This window comes from Oncorhynchus masou, chromosome 6, assembly GCF_036934945.1.
Source record: "Oncorhynchus masou masou isolate Uvic2021 chromosome 6, UVic_Omas_1.1, whole genome shotgun sequence".
Taxonomy (NCBI): Eukaryota; Metazoa; Chordata; class Actinopteri; order Salmoniformes; family Salmonidae; genus Oncorhynchus; species Oncorhynchus masou.
In genome coordinates, this window is record NC_088217.1 from 15761278 (window position 1) to 15787850 (window position 26573).

The 26573-nt window shown below is 40.7% G+C and overlaps 1 protein-coding gene across 8 annotated transcripts in view; it reads left to right on the plus strand.

Annotated features, from left to right (window-relative positions):
* The first annotated feature begins 6715 nt into the window (after nucleotides 1–6715).
* Nucleotides 6716–26573, plus strand: part of LOC135541409 (myotubularin-related protein 14-like) — a 28003-nt gene continuing 8145 nt past the window's right edge. For 5 of the 8 annotated variants that reach the window (XM_064967633.1, XM_064967629.1, XM_064967631.1 and 2 more), the window contains exons 1-16: nucleotides 6716–7588; nucleotides 8498–8646; nucleotides 10502–10610; nucleotides 12616–12691; nucleotides 13273–13336; nucleotides 13798–13920; nucleotides 14981–15054; nucleotides 15532–15602; nucleotides 16159–16233; nucleotides 17076–17142; nucleotides 17607–17692; nucleotides 21408–21484; nucleotides 22530–22566; nucleotides 22940–23010; nucleotides 23491–23558; nucleotides 26414–26549. In XM_064967633.1, the coding sequence (XP_064823705.1) occupies nucleotides 7448–7588; nucleotides 8498–8646; nucleotides 10502–10610; nucleotides 12616–12691; nucleotides 13273–13336; nucleotides 13798–13920; nucleotides 14981–15054; nucleotides 15532–15602; nucleotides 16159–16233; nucleotides 17076–17142; nucleotides 17607–17692; nucleotides 21408–21484; nucleotides 22530–22566; nucleotides 22940–23010; nucleotides 23491–23558; nucleotides 26414–26549 (1424 nt within the window). In that variant the 5' untranslated portion in view covers nucleotides 6716–7447. The remainder of the gene's footprint in view (nucleotides 7589–8497; nucleotides 8647–10501; nucleotides 10611–12615; nucleotides 12692–13272; nucleotides 13337–13797; nucleotides 13921–14980; nucleotides 15055–15531; nucleotides 15603–16158; nucleotides 16234–17075; nucleotides 17143–17606; nucleotides 17693–21407; nucleotides 21485–22529; nucleotides 22567–22939; nucleotides 23011–23490; nucleotides 23559–26413; nucleotides 26550–26573) is intronic. The other 3 variants (XM_064967636.1, XM_064967634.1, XM_064967637.1) reach the window with 3 other exon arrangements.

The following is a 26573-nucleotide window of genomic DNA, read 5'->3' on the forward strand; positions in this document are numbered from 1 at the left end:
ACTCACTAAACACACATGCTTCGTTTGTAAATTATGTCTGGATGTTGGAGTGTGCCCGTGGCTTTCCGTAAATTAAAAAAAAACAAGAAAAAGGTGCCATCTGGTTTGCTAGGTATAAGGAGTTTGAAATTATTTTTTACTTTTGATACTTAAGTATATTTTAAACCAAAGTATTTTATACTTTTGCTCAAGTATGTTTTACTGGTTGACTTTTACTTCTACTTGAGTCATTTTCTATTAAGGTATCTATACTTTTACTCAAGTATGGTTTTCCTGTCCTGTTAAGAATAAAACATGTACTTTTGGGTTTCAGGGAAAATGTATGGAGTAAAAAGTACATTATTTTCTTTTGGAATGTAGTGAAGTAAAATATGTCAAAATATAAATATTAAAGTAAAGTACAGATACCCCGAAAAACTACTTTAGAGTTTTTTTACCCAAGTACTTTTCACCACTGTTGAAAGGCAACCTCATGTTGATCAATTTCCTAATCACATTGCATCTTGAAACGTATAGCCTACAACTCATTCATGTTGTGTAACAAGAGTCTTCACACCAACTCGTGGTTTTTGCAATATCGCAATAGACAATACCATTTGGATTTAACACTATCAACCAACATGAAAAGAATTGCCCCCTAATTTAATAATTTTCTGAACAGGAGCTGTTTTGTAGGTAATCATTTATTGCAAGTGCAATGTTTTTTCTTTTTCAATATGAGTAGAATTAGTACTGCATGAATTAAATCAAGGTGATGGAATTTTATGTTGCAAATCATGACACATCTCAGGCAAAATATGTGAGTGTGTTTCTTAGGGTAGGTTATAGCCTATATGCACGCATCTACAATACCTGCAAATTCATATATTATTCAGGAGTTGTACTACTGAATGGGTGCATACAATTTCACAAAGCACGAATGGTGGATACTGTGTTGGAGTACGGTTTGCCTATAAATTACCACACTGGCGGTGAAAACACAAGAGCACCGTTTGAATAGAACAACCAATCTAAATCTCATTGGAACAATATCAGAATCAGAATCACCTTTATTCTTCAAGTACATTTACATTTACCAGGAATTTGACCTGGTGGAATGGCGCTGACAACAATAAACAAAATATATAGACAGAATATAATGGTCATACTGTATCTACAATGAGTATTTGTGTAGGCTCGATAAGCAATGACAGTAGCTCCAACACAGGCCTACGCCAATGTAACTCAATGTCTTAGCCTATTGCCCTACTCTGATTAAAAAACACACAAATAAAACCCATAAACGGCCTTTTAACATGACTATTATAAAAGAATGATAACTTTTTGACACAGTTTGTTTACCATTAAATGAAGTAAAAACATGTATACAGGCGGTTGTTCATTATTATTACGTCCTAAATTAAACGGTTCAGCTTGTGCAGAAAAATCTTATTTCAAGAACTGACAGCTCTTTAAATTTGAAGTGGCCGAATAGCTTCAACAATCTGGTAGCAATCTGGCTAAAACCAGAAGAGCTGAGGAGGAAAGGGTTATGGTGAGGATAACTTCCATTTCTCAGAGGTCCCCAGACAGTTTTGGGGGAAGAGAACATGGAATTGATTGAGTTACAAAATAAACTGGATAATATATATAGATGAAATAAACTGGATAATATATATAGATTAAATCAACTGGATAATATATAGATTAAATCAACTGGATAATATCCATAGATTAAATCAACTGCATAATATCAATAGATTAAATCAACTGGATAATATATATAGATTAAATCAGCTGCATAATATATCGATTAAATCAACTGGATAATATATATAGATTAAATCAACTGGATAATATATATAGATTAAATCAACTGGATAACATCTATAGATTTGTAACGGCTTTCGTCTGGTGGAAGAGAAGCGGACCAAAATGCAGCGTGGTATTTCTGATACATGTTTAATGACGATGAAAAACGATAATACAAAAACAACAAACGGAACGTGAAAACCTATACAGCCTATCTGGTGACAACAAACACTGAGACAGGAACAATCACCCACGAAACACTCAAAGAATATGGCTGCCTAAATATGGTTCCCAATCAGAGACAACGATAAACACCTGTCTCTGATTGAGAACCAATCCAGACAGCCATAGACTATGCTAGACACCCCCAAGACAAAACACACCACAATAAACCCATGCCACACCCTGGCCTGACCAAATAAATGCAGACAAACACAATATATTTCGACCAGGGCGTGACAAGATTAAATCAACTGGATAATATATATAGAAGGCGCCTTTGTTAGATCTAGGAAAAAATGGCTTGATGAGGGAGAACAGAATTCATCCTATTTCTTTAGACTTGAGAAATGTCACTCTACAAATAACACTATCCATAATTTAAAACATTGATGGTGTTATTACAGATGACCAAAAATTAATGGCTAACTACTGTAGCAATTTTTACAGTAAATTGTATAGCTCTACATACTGTCAGGAATCCACAGATATGTTTTTAGACTCACTGAATAATGTTCACTCTATCAGTGATATAGAATCTAAACAGTGTGAATAACCTATCATAGTTGAAGAGATTATTGAGTCTATCAAACATCTAAAGAACAATACATCCCCAGGCATTAATGTAATTCTGACAGAATTTTACAAGTTATTTTAAAAAAGTATTTAAGCTTTATTTAACCAGGTAGGCAAGTTGAGAACAAGTTCTCATTTACAATTGTGACCTGGCCAAAATAAAGCAAAGCAGTTTGACACATACAAAAACACAGAGTTACACATGGAGTAAAACAAACATACAGTCAATAATACAGTAGAAAAATAAGTCTATATACAATGTGAGCAAATGAAGTGAGAAGGGAGGTAAAGGCAAAAAAATGCCATGGTGGCAAAGTAAAAACAATATAGCAAGTAAAACACTGGTAGATTTGCAGTGGAAGAAAGTGCAAAGTAGAGATAGATAAAATGGGGTGCAAAGGAGCAAAATAAATAAATAAATACAGTAGGGAGAGAGGTAGTTGTTTGGGCAAATTATAGATGGGCTATGTACAGGTGCAGTAATCTGTGAGCTGCGCTGACAGCTGGTGCTTAAAGCTAGTGAGGGAGATAAGTGTTTCCAGTTTCAGAGATTTTTGTAGTTCGTTCCAGTCATTGGCAGCAGAGAACTGGAAGGAGAGGCGGCCAAAGGAAGAATTGGTTTTGTGGGTGACCAGAGAGATATACCTGCTGGAGCACGTGCTACAGGTGGGTGCAGCTATGGTGACCAGCGAGCTGAGATACGGGGGGACTTTACCTAGCAGGGTCTTGTAGATGACCTGGAGCCAGTGGGTTTAGCGACGAGTATGAAGCAAGGGCCAGCCAATGAGAGCGTACAGGTCACCGTGGTGGGTAGTATATGGGGCTTTGGTGACAAAACGGATTGCACTGTGATAGACTGCATCCAATTTATTGAGTAGGGCATTTGAGGCTATTTTGTAAATGACATCGCCGAAGTCGAGGATCGGTAGGATGGTCAGTTTTACAAGGGTATGTTTGGCAGCATGAATGAAGGATGCTTTGTTGCGAATAGGAAGCCAATTCTAGATTTAACTTTGGATTGGAGATGTTTGATGTGAGTCTGGAAGGAGAGTTTACAGTCTAACCAGACACATAGGTATTTGTAGTGGTCCACATATTCTAAGTCAGAACCGTCCAGAGTAGTGATATGTTGGACAGGCAGGCAGGTGCAGGCAGCGATCGGTTGAAGAGCATGCATTTAGTTTTACTTGTATTTAAGAGCAATTGGAGGCCACGGAAGGAGAGTTGTATGGCATTGAAGCTCGTGTTAGTGTCCAAACAAGGGCCAGAAGTATACAGAATGGTGTCGTCTGCGTAGAGGTGGATCAGAGACTCACCAGTAGCAAGAGCAACATCATTGATGTATACAGAGAAGAGAGTCGGTCCAAGAATTGAACCCTGTGGCACCCTCATAGAGACTGCCAGAGGCTCGGACAACAGGCCCTCCAATTTGACACACTGATCTCTATCAGAGAAGTAGTTTGTGAACCAGGTGAGGCAATCATTTGAGAAACCAAGGCTATCGAGTCTGCCAATGAGGATGTGGTGATTGACAGAGTCGAAAGCCTTGGCCAGGTCAATTAATACGGCGGCACAGTATTGTTTCTTATCGATGGCGGTTAAGATATCGTTTAGGACCTTGAGCGTGGCTGAGGTGCACCCATGACCAGCTCTGAAACTAGATTGCATAGCGGAGAAGGTATGGTGGGATTCTAAATGGTCGGTAATCTGTTTGTTGACTTGGCTTTCGAAGACCTTAGAAAGGCAGGGTAGGATAGATATAGGACTGTAGCAGTTTGGTTCAAGAGTGTCCCCCCCTTTGAAGAGGGGGATGACCGCAACTGCTTTCCAATCTTTGGGAATCTCAGACGACACAAAAGAGAGGTTGAACAGGCTAGTAATAGGGGTTGCAACAATTTCGGCAGATAATTTTAGAAAGAAAGGGTCCAGATTGTCTAGCCCGGCTGATTTGTAGGGGTCCAGATTTTGCAGCTCTTTCAGAACATCAGCTGACTGGATTTGGGAGAAGGAGAAATGGGGAAGGCTTGGGCGAGTTGCTGTGGAGGGTGCAGTGCTGTTGACCGGGGTAGGGGTAGCCAGGTGGAAAACATGGCCAGCCGTAGAAAAATGCTTATTGAAATTCTCAATTATAGTGGATTTATCGGTGGTGACAGTGTTTCCTATCCTCAGTGCAGTGGGCAGCTGGGAGGAGGTATTCTTATTCTCCATAGACTTTACAGTGTCCTAGAACTTTTTTGAGTTTGTGTTGCAGGAAGCACATTTCTGCTTGAAAAAGCTAGCCTTGGCTTTTCTAACTGCCTGTGTATATTGGGTTCTAGCTTCCCTGAAAGTTGCATATGTAAGGCTATTAAGACTCTCTATACGAATGGTAACAGCTCTATCAAACTGAAACATGGCACCTCCCCTAGATTTCAGTTAATAAGGATCTAACCTTTTTTTTCAACTCTCACCTAAAATGACATACCCAAATCTAACTGCCTGTAGCTCAGGACCTGAAACAAGGATATGCATATTCTTGATACTATTTGAAAGGAAACACTTTGCAGTTTGTGGAAATGTGAAATGAATGTAGAAGAATATAACACATTAGATCTGGTAAAAGATAATACAAAGAAAAAAACATGTGTTTAAAAAAAATGTATACCATTTTCTTTGAAATGCAAGAGAAAGACCATAATGTATTATTCCAGCCCAGGCACAATTTCGATTTTGGCCGCTAGTGTAGCAGCAGTGTATGTGCAAAGTTTTAGACTGATCAAATGAACCATTGCATATATGTTCATAATGTTGGATCAAGACTGCCCAAATGTGCCTAATTAGTTTATTAATACATTTTCAAGTTCATAATTGTGCACTCTCCTCAAAAAAGAGCATGGTATTATTTCACTGTAATAGCTACTGTAAATTGGACAGTGCCGTTAGATTAACAAGAATTTAAGCTTTCTGCCCATATCAGATATGTATATGTCCTGGGATTTTTTTGTTTGTTACTTACAACCTCATGCTAATCACATTAGCCTACGTTAGCTCAACTGTCCCACAGGGGGGACATCGATCCCATAGAGGTTTTAACTTCATGTTGGTTTGCAATTATAATATTGACAAAGTTCCAATGAAACTCTATGCTTTTCATTGGCAGGTTTACTTGTCATGATCCTTAAAATATAAATATAATTTTTCTCCACACAGATATTATATATGGAATAATCAGGACATAAAAATACTTCTTTGTTTTTAGAATATTGGTCCTGAAATAATATCCTATTGGTGAGCCAACTTGTAAATGCAGAGGGACTTTTACCACATTATAAGGGATTCTTATCACTTTACAAGGTCCCTGTAACACCTAAAGATTTTGCAATTGTTTTAGATGCCATTCCCTCAGGTGTTGCTATGTTATTCAGGAACGTGTCAAGACCTGACCCTCAGAGCTTACCTTCTATTGACCCTGTTGACTCATCAGTAGGAAAGATGTGTTTCTCTTTTGGTCCATTCAACAACAATAGATTGTTACGAGCCTTGTTTCAAAAGGATGTTGTACATTATGTCATATGCCTTATTGGAATGGTTTTATTGATAATGTCTGTTGGAAAAAAGTTTGGATGGTACCACACACATACCTACTTATTAACAAAATGAAGGAATTATATTTTGAAATTATTCATAAATATTATCCTGCCAACCACTATATGAAGAAGTAAAAAAGACATCAGTAGATTTAAAATTTAACATATTTATGAAGATTTTACACTATTATGGAGAGAGATGCTGCTTGGATTCTTTACTTATGATAGAAATAAGTTGAAACAATTTTAAGTAATTAATATCATTATTCTTGTAGCCCCATTTCATATTCACAAATGTAAATTTACAAACAAAACATCACATTTTACTACCTTACAAAAATAAATTGAACTATATTTTAAGACAATGAAATACTCTACCAACAAAAAAGCTGTTAGAATTATAAATGTGTGTATGTCCCTTAAGGTAATGTGATGTTGTACCCCCTAGCCCAAATGTACTTTGTATATTCTTTATATATACACTTGTGTTCCCCATGTACTTTTTGTATTGATTTGTTGTTAAGAAAAATATATATATATATTTCAGGGGGCGATGTTGGTCACGTGCTGGTTTCAACTTCCTGTTTACCACTTGTACCTTGAGACACTTCACGGATTGCAACACTTCAACAGTGGTGTGATTTTTGATCAAGACTAATAAATACGCGTTTGAATCGCTGCTGCTACGGATTTAATCGTTTTGGAACCGGTAATATTTTTTTGTCATTACTGGGGAAGAGGAGAGAAAATGAATAAATGACAGAGGGAACGTGACTAGGCCAGGAGTCCTCGCGATTTCCTGAGTCAGGCGCCCGGAGTATTCCTCTGCCAACAAAGGCTCAATACCAAACATATGAGTGATGAGGGCAAGGACTAAAAACCAGTCAGCATTCATTTTTCTCGGAAAAACGTTTATTAATGTGTTGGATTTAACTGTAAGTGTAGATACTTCCTAACATTAGTTAACTAACGTCAGCTACCTTAGCTAGCCAACCAAATCCACCACCACTAGCTTAGCCACGTAAACAAATTACTATACAGTCTGCTTGCCTGGCAAGTTTTACTCGGAAGGGTTAGCTAGCCTGCTGGCTGGTTAATACATCCTTGTTTCTAGAGGGTACCAGCACAGCGGTGCCCTGAATTCGGGGAGAATACCCGGCTCCGGCCCTTTCAAGCGGGCAGTCAGGAAGAAACTGGCTGGGAAGGGATGGCCTGGTGGGTCTTCCCGTTCCCAAGGTGCTGCGGTGTTTGAGGGTGGAAGAGTTCGGATAGAACCCACGGTGGGTCTCGGCACGATGATGTCTGCATTCCCTTCCGTGTCTGGGAGTCTCACGGACTCCGGGCTAATGATATCAGGCAGAAAGACTGAGGAAATAGCGGATTTGATAGATTTGTTTTCGAAGACACAGTACAGAGCGAAAGAAGTCACGCCACGGGTAAGTCCGAGGTCCTCAGCATACATGTTTTTAACTGTTATTCCTTCATGTCATTATAGCCATTTGTGTTTACTCCGAGATGGTGTGCCATCCGCCAAACGTCCCTTACCTTTACGCGTGCTTCAAATAAACAACAGCCTGCAGTGCCTAGTGCCGGCAATCAAATCAAATTTATTTATATAGCCCTTCGTACATCAGCTGATATCTCAAAGTGCTGTACAGAAACCCAGCATAAAACCCCAAACAGCAAGCAATGCAGGTGTAGAAGCACGGTGGCTAGGAAAAACTCTCTAGAAAGAGACTGCTCACCCGCTCCAGCCAGACGTTAGAATCTCCTTCCTTCGGAGGGAGCCTATTTCTTTAACTGTCCAGATACTCAGGCTTAGTCAAGCCTTTTTCATACGACTTCAAACCCACCAACAAAAACAAACATGCATGGAACGATATTCTCAGTAAGATGCATGCCATGTGAATAGCACTTAGCTAAGTAATTTATGATAGTGGTCAAAGAATGACATGGTCAAAGACTATACAATGAAGGAAGGTGTCCTTATTTTGGGGGTAATGATGAGATGGTACGAATATCGGTTCATATTCTTCATAAATCTAGTGGTTATATTTCATATGATTTAGAAGTGACCAAACACGCAGCAGGAAATCCTTCACAAGCCACCTTTTAATGTGTATGTCTGCAGTTTCTCATGAGCATCACCTAAATGTTGACAGAAACCACGGTGGTTGAAAATAGGCCTACATTTTGGGACATGGGACAACTGTACCATTGGCTCTTCCCAGGTTGTGGCCAATTAACTGAGCTACACATCCTGTTTTTCCTTCTTTGTGTGGGGGGTGACTATGCGTTTCACGGAAGTCTATCAAACACCACTTTTGAATATTTGTCTCTTACAGGTCGAGACAATAGAGAAGCGTTGCTTGGAGCTCTTTGGCCGAGACTACAAGTACAGTGTCATCCACAACGCCAACGGGGAGGTGTGTGGCCACTACCCCCGACAGATGGTCTTCCTGGAGTATGAATGTACAGAGCTCCATAAAGACGGGTACCGTACCTACCTACGTTACCTTAACACGGTCTTCAATGAGGCTGTGTCTGCAAATATTAGACCTACTAGATGTCCAGTCCTTTTTCCCCAGTCCTTGTTTCCTCAACTTCTCTCAAAGCACATTGGAGGAGGAGGACTGAGAGAGGGACCTTCGATCCTCTCCCCCAATTGGCTTTGAGAGGAGTTGAAGAAACAAACAAGGATTTGACAGCCAGTAACATTCTCAGTCACAGCCTGAGACAAAGTTCAGTCCACTTAGTCACCAATTACACTTGTTTATTTGTGTGTACCATAGTCCACAGCCCATATTCAGATATGATGAATGTGAACTTGGAGTAGGAGTACTGATCTAGGCTCAGGTCACCTGGTCCCTATAGTCTTATTCATTATGATCTAAAAAGCTAAACTGATCTGAGATCATCTTTTCTAATCTGAGCTGGATTAAGAAAACAGGCCCTGACCTGTTATTGGACAGAAAACAAAACAGGGTTAAATGTAGTCCGGTCCACATCTTCATGATTCATGACACAGAGGGGGTTGGAAATGTCTGAGGTTCTCTAATTATATTTATGATTAAATGGGAAACATTATGGGAGCGTTCTATTTTGGAATGTGTTCGGAAATAGAATATGTACTTTTGACCTATGAGTAGAGGAGCGCAACGCTTCTAAGAGCCACACAGTGAGGAAGATGTCTCGAGGTTTAAAAAAAGTGATTTTGTCAGACTGGATAACATGTTCATGGGGAGAATGTATTCCCTTCATGCGTTATGTTTCCGTATGTCTGTGACCTGTCCCATAGTTGCCCTCTACGTGAATTCATAAATTGGGGGAAACAGCCACTCAATAATTCATGTAAACACCCATAAAATGTTTGCCCAACCAGGTTATCTAGAGCTAATAAACACATGAGTGAGATGGATTTTATGTCATTGTTTGTGTTGTTGATTGACACTAAATAGGGGCTTTAGGCCATGAGATCACTCAAGAATTCCCATTAGTTTGGATGTTAAAATGAAAACGCTGAATACTAAATGGGCTTGAGTTACATGCTGACCAAACTACTCGCGTGCATGCTGATTTTTGTACCCCCACACCAGACACCATCAGGACACGCAGGTTGAAATATCAACACAAACTCTGAACCAATTATATTAATTTTGGGACAGGTCGAAAAGCATTAAACATTTATTGAAAATTAGCTAGCTAGCTTGCTGTTGCTAACTAATTTGTCCTTTGATATAAACACTGGGTTGTTATTTTACCTGAAAGGCACAAGGTCCTCTACGCTGACAATTAATCCAAAGATAAAACGGTACACCAAATGAGTTTCTCGGCACTGGTCAAAAGTAGCGCACTAAATAGGGAATTGGAGGCCATTTGGGACATCCTTCTCCTCCATTCACCCCTAAGCTGCTCCAGGGGCTTTGGCTGTACTGTGGTTGAACCTGTACCTCTGGCGCCGAGCCAATCTTACTGGACTGTATGTGAGCCGTCAGTCTCTGACTATTGGGGCAGTTTGATGTGTTATTTCGCTACACTCGCATTAACATCTGCTAACCATGTGTATGTGACAAATAGAATTAGATTTTTCACTTGCTACATTACATAATATTGCTATATTAAGGACTATGATTCATGTAGGTATTGCTTTGTTTTAACATATCAATGAAGATATATTGCTATTTGGTATATTGATGATCCATGTATTGCTGATTTTTATAATTTATTTCTCCATTGTAATGAAAATATATTGAGGATCCATATATTGCTTTGTTAGAATAGATCAATGAAAATCTGTTGCTGTAGTGAGGAGTATGTTGCTTGATATCTTGCTGCTGCTGTCTCCTTAGGTTTGAGAGCACAGTCCAGATCACCAAGCTGCAGGATCTGGTGAACCGCAGTAAGATGGCCCGCTGCAGAGGGAGGTTTGTCTGCCCTGTCATCCTCTACAACGGCAAAGTATGATTCGTGTATATATATAGATTTGTATCTATTTACATATTTATTTATATGTAAATATATTCTTTATATACAGTACCATTCAAAAGTTTGGACACCTGCTCATTCTAGTGTTTTTCTTTATTTTTACTATTTACTTCATTGTAGAATAATAGTGAAGACATAAACTTACATATGGAATCATGTAGTAACCAAAAAAGGGTAAACATATTTGAGATTCTTCAGTCGCCAGCCTTTGCCTTGTGCACTCTTGGCGTTCTCTCAACCAGCTTTTTATTTATTTAACCTTTATTTAACTAGGCAAGCCAGTTAAGAACAAATTCTTATTTTACAATGACTGCCTACCCAGGCCAAACCCCTCCCCTAACCTGGATGACGCTGGGCCAATTGTGCGCTGCTTTATGGGACTCCTGATCACGGCCGGTTGTGATACAGCCCGGGATCGGACCAGGGTCTGTAGTGAAGCTTCCAGCACTGAGATACAATGCCTTGCGCAGCTCCTGCTCCATAAGGTTGTCACCTGGAATACATTTAATTTAAAACGTGTGCCTTCTTAATGTGTAATTTCTTTCTTTAATGTATTTTAGCCAATGAGTTGTTGTGACAAGGTAGGGGTGGTATACAGAAGATGGCTCTATTTGGTAAAAGACCAAGTCGTTATTATGGCAACAACAGCTCAAATAAGCAAAGAGAAATGACAGTCCATCATTACTTTAAGACATGAAGGTCAGTCTGTCCGGAAAATGTCAAGACCTTTGAAAGTTTCTTCAAGTGCAGTCTCAAAAACTGTCAAGCGCTATGATAAAATTGAATCTTGAGAGAACCGCCACAGGAAAGGAAGACCCAGAGTTACCAATGCTGCAGAAGGTAAGTTAATTAGAGTTAACTGCACCTCAGATTGCAGCCCAAATAAATGCTTCGCAGAGTTGAAGGAACAGACACATCTCAACATCAACTATTCAGATGAGACTGTGTGAAGCAGGCCTTCATGGTCAAATTGCTGCAAAGAAACCACTACTAAAAGTGCACCAAAAAGAAGAAGAGACTTGATTGGTCCAAGAAACATGAGCAATTAGACCGGTGGAAATCTGTCCTTTGGTCTGATGAGTCCAAATTTGAGATTTTTAGTTCCGACAGCCGTCTTTGTGAGACGCAGAGTAGGTGAACAGATAGATGATCTCCGCATGTGTGGTTCCCAACATGAAGCTGGAGGAGGTGGTGTGATGGTGCTTTGCTGGTGACACTGTCAGTGATTTATTTAGAATTCAAGGCACACTTAACCAGCATGGCTTCCACAGCATTCTGTAGCATAAAGCCATCCCATCTGGTTTGCGCTTAGTGGGACTGTTTTTCAACAGGACAATGACCCAAAACACACCTTCAGGCTGTAAGGACTATTTGACCAAGAAGGAGAGTGATGGAGTTCTGCATCCGATGGCCAGGCCTCCACAATCACCCGACCTCAACACAATAGAGATGGTTTGGGATGAGTTGGATCACAGAGTGAAAGAAAAGCAGCCAATAAGTGCTCAGCATATGTGGGAACTCCTTCAAGACTGTTGGAAAAGCATTCCTCATGAAGCTGGTTGAGAAAATGTCAAGAATGTGCAAAGCTGTCAAGGCAAAGGGTGGTTACTTTAAATAATCTCAAATATAAAATATTTTGATTTGTTGAACAGTCTTTGGATTCCAAACGAGTTATTGCATAATTTTGATGCCTTCACTATTAATCTACAATGTAGAAAATAGTAAAAAACTTAAATGAGTAACTATGTCCAAACTTTTGATGGCTACTGTGTATGTATATATGTGTATGTAAATGTGTTTAAAAAAATTTTTTTTTATGCCTATGTTGCTTTTATTTTACTCCTCACCTTTGAAAAAGGAAGTGATTGTGTCAAAAACAACAATGAGAGGGAGGCTTGATTGACAGGTTTCTAGACTATTGAGATGAGTTGTATGCTAACCAGCGTGTGTGCTAATCCTTTGTTGTCTTCCATTGCAGCATATCTGTCGCTCATCCACTCTGGCAGGCTGGGGGGAGCTATATGGGCGCACAGGCTACAACTACATCTTCTCAGGTGAGACTGGTACAAAATACATTTTGTCAGCAAGGAAAACTCTTAATATAGTTCACTAAGCGTCTCAGGGTTGGTCAGTTTTCCCCTTTTGATCATAGTTAATATGATTACATGGACAGGGAGAATTAGATCCTAGATCAGCATTCCTGCTCTGAGAAGCTTTATGAATACAGGACCAGATCAATTTTAATCTGGACCCATTTACAAAAGGATAAGTTTTCATGCACTGCTTCCACCCAGTTTCACTTTTGTGTCTGAAATGCTAACGTTTGGATCTACTCACCTTTGTCAGAGCGACTGCTTTGTCAGCAAGCGTCTCACTTTTTACTGCTGCTCTTCAATTATTTGTTACTTTTTTTTCTCCTTCTTTTAAAAAAAAAGTATTTTTCATAAGATCAAACGTTGCTGCTGTATTATCACTTGTTTGGCTGTAGTTCGTTCCCCAAGCCAGTTTTTGAATATGCATCCCTTTCCTGAAGAAAGTGTCTGTATTCGATATTTTAAACGTCCCTTTATTGCGGATAAATGGATCCAGTTTAGAATTTTGTTGTCGTGATGCAGCTCTGTCTCCCTCTCCCTAGGGGGGATTGATGACACATGGGGGGCAGAGTCTGAGCCAGAGGTTCCAGAGGACGACAGTGCCGGGTTGGTGTCTTTTCACATGAGGGTTTGGGTTCTTTGCTTGATTCAATATTCAAAATGCCACAGACATTTGAGTGGTAATGTGATGATGTCTAAAACCATAATTTCTTTGCACTATTTCTCTCCCTCCTATCGCTCTCTCTGTGTGCCCCTTCTCAATGTCTTTCTCTCCCTCCTATCGCTCTCTCTGTGTGCCCCTTCTCAATGTCTTTCTCTCCCTCCTATCGCTCTCTCTGTGTGCCCCTTCTCAATGTATTTCTCTCCCTCCTATCACTCTCTCTGTGTAGCCCTTCTCGATGTATTTCTCTCCCTCCTATCACTCTCTCTGTGTGCCCCTTCTCAATGTCTTTCTCTCCCTCCTATCGCTCTCTTTCTATTTCTTGCTTGATTGAATGCTGAAAATACTAAATGCATGTTAGTGGTTCTGTGTACTTCTCTGCTCAACCATCTCTGTCTCTCTTCAGCAATGGGGACTCTCAGCTCTTTGACAAGGTGCGGGGTCTGGACATCAAGCTGCTGCGCTACCTCTCTGTGCGCTACATCTGTGACCTCATGGTGGAGAACAAGAAGGTCAAGTTTGGCCTAAAGTAAGTCAACACACCCTCACCCAGCCAGCATTCTTAATGTATTCAACACGCCCAGCCAGGATTCTTAATGTATTCAACACGCCCAGCCAGGATTCTTAATGTATTCAACACGCCCAGCCAGGATTCTTAATGTATTCAACACGCCCAGCCAGGATTCTTAATGTATTCAACACGCCCAGCCAGGATTCTTAATGTATTCAGCACGCCCAGCCAGGATTCTTAATGTATTCAACACGCCCAGCCAGGATTCTTAATGTATTCAGCACGCCCAGCCAGGATTCTTAATGTATTCAACACGCCCAGCCAGGATTCTTAATGTATTCAACACGCCCAGCCAGGATTCTTAATGTATTCAACACGCCCAGCCAGGATTCTTAATGTATTCAACACGCCCAGCCAGGATTCTTAATGTATTCAACACGCACTCACAGGTTGGTCTTTTGGTAGCATTATGTTATGTAATATACCTGACTCCTAAAGTGAACCCTTGTTTGCATGTTGACCTTTGCATGTGTGGCGGTGTTTTTGTCAAAAGGTTGTGTGTGTGTGTGTTTATTTACCTAGGTGCCTGCGTACTTGTTTGATGTAATTGTGTGCGGCAGGTTGCCTCAAGGTTAGAGCGTTGGGCCAGTAACTGAAAGGTCGCTGGTTCAAATCCCAGAGCCGATTAGGTGGGGGAAAAAATTTGTTGCTGTGCCCTGAGCAAGGCACTTAACCCCAGTTTCTCCAGGGGTACTGGACAATGGTGACCCTGGCTGTGACCCCACTCCCTCCGGGTGTCTCGGTGGAGTTGGAATATGCAAGACACACATTTCCAGTTCACACTTGTACAAGTGTGTAACAGGACAAATATAAGCACCCCCCAAATGATTATTATTATGTAATGTTGGTGTATGTGCGTGCTTGCTCTGTGTGACAGTTAATTCGGGAATCATGTCATGTATACGCACCGTTAGACAAGAATGTTCAGTATGAGGTTAGTGCTTCAGGTATGTTGTCGCTGCTTCATCACATTGGGAATATTTTCTCTCTTTACTCTTTTATTTGATCTGTCGTCCAGTGTCACCTCGTCTGAGAAGGTGGATAAGGCTCAACGATATGCAGACTTCACCCTGCTCTCTGTGCCTTACCCAGGTAAAAACCCTTATCCAGGAAAATCCCTAACTCGTACTCAGGTAAAACCCTTACCGGTGTATAACCCTTACCCAGGTAAAAACCCAAATCTCTCTAAAACCCAACCCCCTACATTTTTAAAATACATTTATTTATTAACTTTTTATCTACTTTTTATAATGTCGGTTTTATTAGGAAAAGTAGGTTTCCACACACAGTTTATGTACAATAGTTACATAGACAACAGAAAGGCAGTTGGTAAGCCTTACAATGCATTTCAACATCCTTATTGTTATAGCTACACTCATCCTCAGAGAGAGAAGGCTGTACTCTTCTCTATGCATACCATTTTTTTTACCACAACACCAGGGCTGTATTTATTAGCGTACACGGTTTTCAACTAAAACCGGAAACAAGTGGTTCTTATTGGATCCTCCCTGTTCCTGTTTTCTTCTGTTCGCTGTCTAATGAACACCACCCCTCTCTCTGTGTCTCCAGGGTGTGAGTTCTTTAAGGACTACAAAGATAGAGACTACACCGCTGAGGGACTAGTATTCAACTGGAATCAGGTATTGTGTTTGACGCACACACACAATCTCTGAGATTCCTCATATCTATCCATCCAGATGAACTATTCTCAGGACCTGTATTGACAATGTGTCTTGAAGTTAGGACTACTGATGTAGGATCCGGTCCCCCCTGTCCATTTATCTTATTCATTGTGATCTCAAAGACAACTGAACCTAGGTGAGCACTCTTACACACTTTATGAATAGGAGCTTAGATCTCAAAGACAACTGAACCTAGGTGAGCACTCTTACACACTTTATGAATAGGAGCTCAGATCTCAAAGACAACTCAACCTAGGTGAGCACTCTTACACACTTTATGAATAGGAGCTTAGATCTCAAAGACAACTGAACCTAGGTGAGCACTCTTACACACTTTATGAATAGGAGCTCAGATCTCAAAGACAACTGAACCTAGGTGAGCACTCTTACACACTTTATGAATAGGAGCTTAGATCTCAAAGACAACTGAACCTAGGTGAGCACTCTTACACACTTTATGAATAGGAGCTCAGATCTCAAAACATACTGTTTCATTGTTGACCTTCATCAACAGGATTTTGTGGATGCTCCTTTGACAATCCCTGTGTGCTTTACCAAGAACTTGAATATAGACTGGAGTAAATATCAGGTATGTCTACTAATACCTGAATATCAGGTGCATCTACTATTTTCCCTATATAACCATAATTATACTGTATTCATTACTTCAGCGAGCTGTGATTCTGAGTCTTTCCTGATATTAGTGGTTTCACAGCGACCTCTGTAGGTGGGTTATGAAGCTGCATCTGTTTGCTGGCTAATCATTTCTCATGTTAAACAAAATGTCTTGATATTTATTATGTCCATTGTTCCATTGTTTTCAGATTTTGCTGATTAGCAGATTTTTTAGGAAAGTTTTACTTGCTATAACTGTGATATGTGGTTTTGGCAACTAGTTACCTTAAGTTGAATGATTGAAATGTAATCTAGAAACGGTTTAAATTCAGTCTGTTATACCTAATCTGGTAACTCAAGTCAACTTTTTGTAATTTTATCATACTTTTTCATTTTTATTACTGTGGTTAATGACATTGTCTGAAAGCTTTGAAAATATCCCAAATACAGCATCTATACATCATCTATACAGCTAAGAACAACAATGTGATGTGAAAACAAGTTGACACTTGAGGCTAAAGAAAGTGCTTTATCAATATACCTGATTTGGCTAACTGTTACTATTAATATTCTTGTAATGATTTTTGTATAAAAAAATCTTAAATTACACCTCAATTAGAGCAAATTCTGAAATAAGTTTAAAAGCCCTAGTTTAAATGCATATGTTTAGGTTATAAGCGATGCAGTCCCCACACCAGGGCCACGTTCACTTGGCAAATGTTGTGGAATGTTGCAGATAGACATGTCATGAATAGCGCTGAACGTTAGTGCACCCCAGATGAAAACGTGTTGAAACTCTGTGTTCCTCTGTTTCAGTCATGGGACCTGGTCCAGCAGACCCAGAACTACCTGAAGCTGTTGCTTCACATCATCAACAGCGACGGTCAGTGCCTGTGTCTTGTGTGTGGGTCTGGTGTGTCTTGTGTGTGGGTCTGGTGTGTCTTGTGTGTGGGTCTGGTGTGTCGTGTGTGTGTGTGTGTGTGTGTGTGGGGGGGGGGTCTGGTGTGGGTGGGTGGGTGGGTGGGTGTCTGGTGTGGGTGTCTAGTGTGGGTGTGTCTGGGGTGTGTGGGTCTGGTGTGGGTCGTGTGGGGGGGTCTGGTGTGTGGGTGGGTCTGGCTCCTTGGGGGCTGTAACCAATTTCTTTTAGGAAGTAAATTGACCTAGAAAAGACTGGTTAAGTCGTATCTCATATCTCAAAGGGTCCAGTGAGGGTCTCTGAGGTGTTGAACTACTAGTCTTGTTCATGGGCTTTATTCCTCATCACTTCCTAATCTCTATAAAACCTTGTGTCAACCTTAATTTCTTAAGTGGTTCTGATTTGGTTGTGTTTGGGCTTGCTCCCTGTAGACGAGAGCGGTCTCCTCGTCCACTGCATATCCGGTTGGGACCGGACACCTCTCTTTGTGTCCCTCCTGCGTCTCTCGCTGTGGGCAGTAAGTGTTCTCCTCTTATCTCTCTCTTTTATTCCTGTCCATCTGTTTCTCTCTCTATTTTTCTCTCCGAGGCTTGGGCGGTCTTCATACCGACCTTGTGCCGTACCAGGGTATTTGGTAATACCGCATTGATCACAAGGGGCGCTAGTTTCAAAACCCACTGAGCCTTTGTAATCCGAAGGTTAGCAATGCTAACAAGTATATGTTAAATCCCATAGGGAATGCTAACTCAATGCTAACAATTGCATTGTGAACATTTTATAGTCACTGACTTAAACTATTTTCATGAGACATCCCAGCTCATAAAAGTATACAAGTAACCAACAAAATGCTACTCACAGTTTTCTGCACCCTCAAAACAAATATTACACAGAAAGGCTCATGATCCAGAAGGAGATTCTCTGTTTTCCGGCATGCAAAGCTTGATTTTGAAAGAAGCTAACAACTTGGATTCCGCTATTTCAGCCACACCCGTTGCTGACAGGTGTATAAAATCGAGCACACAGCCAATAAATCTCCATAGACAAACACATTGGCAGTAGAATGGCCTGTACTTAAGACCTCAGTGACTTTCAACGTGGCACTGTCATAGGATGCCACCTTTCCAACAAGTCAATTGTAAGTGCCCCGGTCAGTTGTAAGTGCTGGAGCAACAACGGCCCGGCCACAAGCTCACAGAACGGCATCGCCGACTGCTGAAGCGCGTAAAAATCATCTGTCCTCGGCTGCAACACTCAGGCAAAGTTCCAAACTGCCTCTGGAAGCAATGTCAGCACAAGAACTGTTCGTCGAGATCTTCATTAAATGGATTTCCATGGCAGAGAAGCCGCACACAAGCCTAAGATTACCATGTGCAATGTCAATCTTCGCCTGGAGTGGTATAAAGCTCGCCGCCACTCTGGAGCAGTGGAAATGTGTTCTCTGGAGGAATGAATCACGCTTCACCATCTGGCAGTCCGACGGACAAATCTAGGTTTGGCGGATGCCAGGAGAACGCTACCTGCCCCAATGCATAGTGCCAACTGTAAAGTTTGGTGGAGGAGGAATAATGGTCTGGGGTCGTTTTTTATGGTTCGGGCTTGGCCTCTAAGTTTTAGTGAAGGGAAATCAAATTTTATTGATCACATACACATGGTTAGCAGATGTTATTGCGAGTGTAGCAAAATGCTTGTGCAAATCTTAACACTACAGCGTCCAATGACATTGTTGATGATTCTGTGTTTCTAACAACAGTAGGGCAAAAAAGTATTTAGTCAGCCACCAATTGTGCAAGTTCTCCCACTTAAAAAGATGAGGCCTGTAATTTTCATCATAGGTACACTTCAACTATGACAGACGAAAAGAAATTCAGAAAATCACATCGTAGGATTTTTTATGAATTTATTTGCAAATTGTGGTGGAAAATAAGTATTTGGTCACCTACAAACAAGACCTCTCACAGACCTGTAACTTCTTCTTTAAGAGGCACCTCTGTCCTTCACTCGTTACCTGTATTAATGGCACTTGTTTGAACTTATCAGTATAAAAGACACCTGTTCACAACCTCAAAGTCACACTACAATCTCCACTATGGCCATGACCAAAGAGCTGTCAAAGGACACCAGAAACAAAATTGTAGACCTGCACCAGGCTGGGAAGACTTAATCTGCAATAGGTAAGCAGCTTGGTTTGAAGAAATCAACTGTGGGAGCAATTATTAGGAAATGGAAGACATACAAGACCACTGATAATCTCCCTCGATCTGGTGCTCCACGCAAGATCTCACCCCGTGGGGTCAAAATGATCACAAGAACGGTGAGCAAAAAATCTCAGAACCACACAGGGGGACCTAGTGAATGACCTGCAGTGAGCTGGGACCAAAGTAACAAAGCCTACCATCAGTAACACACTACGCCGCCAGGGACTCTAATCCTGCAGTGCCAGACGTGTCCCCTGCTTAAGCCAGTACATGTCCAGGCCCGTCTGAAGTTTGGTAGAGAGCATTTGGATGATCCAGAAGAAGATTGGGAGAATGTCATATGTTCAGATGAAACCAAAATATAACTTTTTGGTAAACTCAACTCGTCGTGTTTGGAGGACAAAGAATGCTGAGTTGCATCCAAGGAACACCATACCTACTGTGAAGCATGGGGGTGGAAACATCATGCTTTGGGGCTGTTTTTCAGCAAAGGGACCAGGACGACTGATCCGTGTAAAGGAAAGAATGAATGGGGCCATGTATCATGAGATTTTGAGTGAAAACCTCCTTCCATCAGCAAGGGCATTGAAGATGAAACATAGCTGGGTCTTTCAGCATGACAATGATCCCAAACACACCGCCCGGGCAACGAAGGAGTGGCTTCGTAAGAATCATTTCAAGTTCCTGGAGTGGCCCTAGCCAGTCTCCAGATCTCAACCCCATAGAAAATCTTTGGAGGGAGTTGAAAGTCCGTGTTGCCCAGCAACAGCCTCAAAACATCACTGCTCTAGAGGAGCTGCATGGAGGAATGGGCCAAAACACCAGCAACAGTGTGTGAAAACCTTGTGAAATGTTTGACCTCTGTCATTGCCAACAAAGGGTATATAACAAAGTATTGAGAAACTTTTGTTATTGACCAAATATTTATTTTCCACCATAATTTGCAAATAAATTAATTAAAAAATCCTACGATATGATTTTCTGGATTGTTTTCTTTCTCATTTTGTCTGTCACAGTTGAAGTGTACCTATGATGAAAATGACAGGCCTTTCATCTTTAAGTGGGAGAACTTGCACAATTAGTGGCTGACTAAATACTTTTTTGCCCCACTGTATGTGGCAACTGTTTGTGGAAGGCCCTTTCCTGTTTCAGCATGACAATGCCCCTGTGCACAACGCGAGGTCCATACAAAAATGCTTTGTCTATCGGTGGGGAAGAACTTGACTGGCCTGCACAGAGCCCTGACCTCAACCCCATCGAACACCTTTGGTATGAATTGGAACACCGACTGCGAGCCAGGCATAATGCTATTGTGGCTGAATGGAAGTCCCCAAAAGCAATGTTCCAACATCTAGTAGAAAGCCTTCCCAGAAGAGTGGAGGCTGTTATAGCAGCAAAGGGGGGACCAGCTCCATGTTAATGCCCCTGATTTGGGAATAAAATGTTCATACTTTTGCTACTATATTAGCTAACCAAATGCACAACTGCAGAGCATTTAGCACATTGTGCGTGTGCTTGTAAACCAACACCAGGTCACTGGTTACTTCCTGTACTCTTCATAATGAAAAACGTGACAGGTGAAATGAAGAACTCAATCTGCTTTATCTCCTAATGTATTGCACAAGTTGACTGCAGGTATTTACATAAAAGTAGCAAAAAATATCCAAATGTATTAAAAAATGTAAATAGTTTCAACGATATTGAAAAACCATCCCGTGGTTATTTCCAAATAACTCTGTATACGATATACCTCTCTCTTGCTCTCTCTCTCTCTACCGCTCTACCTCCGCCAACCAGGTATCCATTTTGTAATTAAATTCCAAAGGCTGATTGCCTCTTCGAGTATTTGAAATGATTTCAAAATAATATTTAAACCCAGGAATTTGTACCTGACACTTCACTACATCTATCATGCATGGTATATCTTACAAACGGAATTAAAAAATAGACGGAGGATAGTAATCCAACAACCATGCCAATGCCACCATGTGGTGCCCATTGAGGCTAATTTGCATTCTTGAATGAATTTTTTTCTAGGATGGTGCCGTCCACGCCAGTCTGGAGCCGGCTGAAATCCTCTATCTGACCATCGCCTACGACTGGTTCCTCTTTGGGTAAGGATTCACATTGTGAGCTCAATGGACCTCTCCTCTTCTCTCTCTCTCATATATGTATATAATTACCGCTGTGCATCTCTCCAATGTTTAACTCATCAAATGGAGTCAAAAAGAAAACGTCCGCCCTCCAGATAGCCCAATAGAGTAATTATTCTTGTCCAATCTCCTGGGACTGCTTTCAAGGAGGAGGGATGGGACCAACCAAGAATAGTACACACACATCTTCCATTCTTCCTTCCTACGATCCATCATAATTGGGCATTTTTATCAACTGTCGGGTTTGATGTGGTGGTCTGTATTGATTTGTTCTCTCTCCATCACTTTTTTTTATTTATTTTACCTTTCACTTAAAGGTAGACCCAGCGATATGATTTAGATGCTAGAAGTAAACGGCATAGTGGGTAGTTTTCCGCAACAACTAAGAGTGAAGCGCAAGGCTAAACCTTTCTGCAGCGTGAAGAGAACCCGTGCACATGCGCAAAGACTTAGTGTGACTGTGTGAGAGCGAAGTCTTGCATCGTACAAATCGCAATATCTGCAGTGCTGCTCGTGGCAACGTCATCTCGCTGGGTCTAACTTTAAACTCCCATTTGAGAGTTGGTTAATTTGTCCGTTTCACCTTTAAATGTGAAAGGTAACTTGACTGATTCGGGTTCAAAGCCAGAGGTCAGAGATGATAGGAGGGATGGTGGATCAATTGGTTATTGGTATACTTTTGTAAACAATGAGTTCTAAACTGAATCCTCTTCTTTTTGCTTTGCAGTCTCAATCTTCACTTTCATCTTAAGATTTATACTGTTTGAACAAATAAGTATATAAATTGTAAAAGTATAACTGGCACACCTACATTGTTACCAGGAGCATGGAGAAAACTGTACACTGAATAGAAAGGAAAAGGAATTGGGAAAGTATGAAGGAGTTAAATAGGTTGGTTGGGGATGGTGGCTCATAATCATATGTAGTAAAGGGTCCTTAGCTCTTTATTTATTTATTTATTTTTATGGATTCGGCGATCATTGTCTCTGGTCTGTGTTTCCTACAGTCATATGCTCCCTGATCGCCTCAGCAAAGGAGAGGAGGTCAGTAGTACTCTAACACAATATTAATGCAATGGCGTGTGTGTGGAATATTAAAACATTGATTATACATTTTTCTATTTAGTTAATATGGTTCTTGCCCCCAAGTTCAAACACTGTTGCCAACCTCTTGAATTAGTTTTTTAGGAATTTACTGCACCAAAGTAGATTGAATGACTTGTAAAGATAAGAGTACAGCTTTGTCTGATACATTTTATGAAACCGATATACCAGACTACTGTAAATATTCACTAAGTATGTTCCAATTTTCAACTAAAGTGAGGTTTTTGGGGATGTTTTTCAAAACTAGGGGGCAGTGTTTTGTCACGTATTTAATTAATCTCCAACACTAAACTCCTTCTATTCCTCCTGGCAGATTTTCTTTTTTTGCTTCAATTTTTTGAAGCACATTGTCTCAGAGAAGTTCTCTGCCATGAAGAAACCGAGGTGAGTGAAATGTCACGGAACAACAGACGTTTGAAATGTAAATGCGCTTTTTATAAAACATTGTCCGTCCCTGAAATGGAAACCCTAGTCCTTATATAGTACACTACCATTACCAGAGCACTATTGGCCCTGGTCAAAAGTGGTGCACTATATAGGGAATAGGGTGCCATTTCGGGGACGCATACTTTGTCATTCAGCCTGTACACCCAGTTTACAATGCCCTTAAGCCACTCTTTTAGAGTTTCAACAGGAGAGTTGTAAGTATACATACAGCCACTCAGGGCAATAATGCTGTTATTTCATGGTCCGATTCCCACTATGACAAAACAGATTTTTTTTAAAGTGTTTTTTCTTTCTCTCTGTTCTTTGATAGATCGCTCTCTTTCACTTTTTTCTCTCCTCCTTCCCTCGCTCTTTTTTTTCTTTTTTCTCTGTCTCTCTCTGTGTGTGTATTGTTTCAGCATCCATTTTTCTCTCCAGTTTCCACAGAAGGAAAAACTCTCATTTTAAAGACACTGATTTCACAGTGGACGACCTCTGCCAGTTGAGTAAGTTGTTTCCCTGGAGACATTTCAAGAGCTTGAGACTAAGGTTCTATCAGCGTTATTGACCAAATTGACTTATTGACATAGTCTTGTTCTGTTCAATGTTTTCTAGCCATGTAGTACTCCAAATACCACAGTTTAAGTTGTTAGAGAAAAAATACAATACAAAAATTGCTGACACCATTTAAACCAATGAGGGTTCGGAACTTAAAAGCCAGTTATCTCAATCATATTTTTGCAGATTGAACCTTGTAGTCCCAAGCTCTCGATTTGCAACAGTTTATTTTCTGCATCAAAAGGGGGCTTAGGTTTTGGGATGTTTTTTTTGCATTTTTAAAGCTTATGTCATGCAATGTTATGCATTTTGCCATGGCTAATCCTGTGTTATTTTGCTCAAACATAATAACAAAATGTATACTGCTAAATTAATTGTTTTGGGGAATTTTCAATTCTCCCTGAGTGTAACTTTTATTTTGGTGATTGTTAGTTTTCAAAGATTATACTATAAAAAATATATAGGTCCATTATCTTTTCTACATATTTTATATCTGGTTTTAATCATTACATTTGACACTGAAAATTTTTTCCATACCATATTACAATTTAGTTTTACAGTTTGGACTTAGGCTACCTGAAAAAACGGTTAGGCGATCCTCCAAGGATTTCAATGGCAGAAAATCCCTGTTATATGAAAGGGATAATCAACAAGAGGCTATGTATTCTATGGAAAATAATGCATGATCTGAAAGATGTGTGCCACGACTAACCTTCCACAGAATTGCATTATTTTCCAGAGAACATAGAGCCCGAAGTTGATTATCCCGCTTTTGCAATGACTATAATTTAAACACATTTGTCGCTAGAAAATGTGTTCATTTGCCAATAGAAATGCACTGAAGTAGCGAGCTAGCAAGTTTACTAGATAGCTACAGCAGTTGCCTTGGTAACCAAACTGACTGACTTGGTCGCTTAGCTATCCAAACCATCAGTCCTCTTAGCTTGCAATGAAAATCGAATTAAACAATGGCAATAATATTTTAAATTCATCTTTTGCTTTCAAAAGCAGCTCAAATATAGAACATGTAAGAATGATATTCATAGCCATTGAATATTGCTGTGCATTATAGGGAGATAATTCACACTCTCCTCTAGTGCGTCGTAGCACAAACCTTCCACATCAGGCATTATGTTCCAGATAACTTATAGCCCCTCGTTGATTATCCCTTACATAATATTTTATGACGTCACAGTACCTACATGTACTTGGTAGTCTGTGGCTCATTAAACAGTTAAAAAATTTTTTTTTTTTTTAACGAGACAAATTCTTATTTACAATGATGGCCTACCAAAAGGCCTCCTGCCGGGACTGGGGCTGGAATATAAAATATAAATATAGGACAAAACACACATCACGACAAGAGAGAACACTACATAAAGAGAGACCTAAGACAACAACATAGCAAGGCATCAAAACATGACAACACAGCGTGGTAGCAACACAGCGTGGTAGCAACACAGCGTGGTAGCAACACAGCGTGGTAGCAACACAGCGTGGTAGCAACACAGCGTGGTAGCAACACAGCGTGGTAGCAACACAACATGACAACACACCGTGGTAGCAACACAGCGTGGCGGCAACACAACATGACAACACAGCGTGGCAGCAACACAACATGACAACACAGCGTGGTAGCAACACAACAATGTTGCAGTGTAAAACATGGCACAAAGGGCAAGAAGGTAGAGACGACAATACATCACGCAAAGCAGCCACAACTGTCAGTAAGAGTGTCCATGATTGAGTCTTTGAATGAAGAGATTGAGATTAAACTGTCCAGTTTGAGTGTTTGTTGCAGCTCATTCCAGACGCTAGCTGCAGCGAATTGAAAAGACGAGCGACCCATGGATGTGTGTGCTTTGGGGACCTTTAACAGAATGTGACTGGCAGAACGGATGTTGTATGTGGAGGATGAGGGCTGCAGTAGATATCTCAGATAGGGGGGAGTGAGGCCTAAGAGTTTTTTTATTTTATTTTTATAAATAAGCATCAACCAGTGGGTCTTGCGACGGGTATACAGAGATGAACAGTTCAGAGCAGTATAGTGTGCAGTAATGTGTCCTATAAGGAGCACAAGACGTGTGGTAGAATAATTAGTATCACTGCTAATGAGGATGGTATGCCATAATAATGAGAACTTTAGATAGTTCATTATTATATTTTACATAAGAATAGAGGTTTGTACAGTGGTGCTAAGAAACTTTAGAAAAGCCATGGCATGAATTTTTACTGTACCTCAGTTCTGATTTAACATGACGAGCATTTATGTCTTGTCCCCTCGACATGATACACAGAGATTTGAACGGAGCTACATTTACAGCTACTGGAAACAATTCACCAGATGTCCAGTTTGTGAACGCAGCTTCCACCCACCTCATTTCATAATGATTATGTTTGTTGATATCGACTCTTGCATTCACAGACTTGTTTGTCTCCATGTAAATTGTTGAGACTGGGTTTGACTACAAGCTGTCACTTACTATGACGTCTCTGACCATTAGCTGTCATGTTATGATTCCCAGAGCCAAATGGGATCCCCTAAAACGGCAGACTTATTGTCCATATCTCTGGCAAAAGGCATGTATTGTTTGACTAAGAATTCTTGTGGTTTCATGAGACACAAATTTCTTAAATATCAAACTTATACATGAACCAACATACAGACAACATTCCTGCCAAAATGTCACAATTGGCAACTTCCAGTGTATTTTTAATTAGTACCTCCCCTACAGCTCGTATCTCCTCTGATTGGTCTGATGGCCTGTCCGCTAAACCCGTGTCTCCCGTGTGATTGGTGCAGAGTCCAGGGACCGGGGCAGTGTGACCAGCCTGAGCAGTGACTTCTCTCTGATCACGGAGGACGTGGGCGGAGCCACCGGCCTCACCAACGACGCCGTGGACCTGTTTTCTGGCCAGCCCCTGGCAGCCTCCAGCTGGTGAGTTCTCCTCCCCCTCGCCGT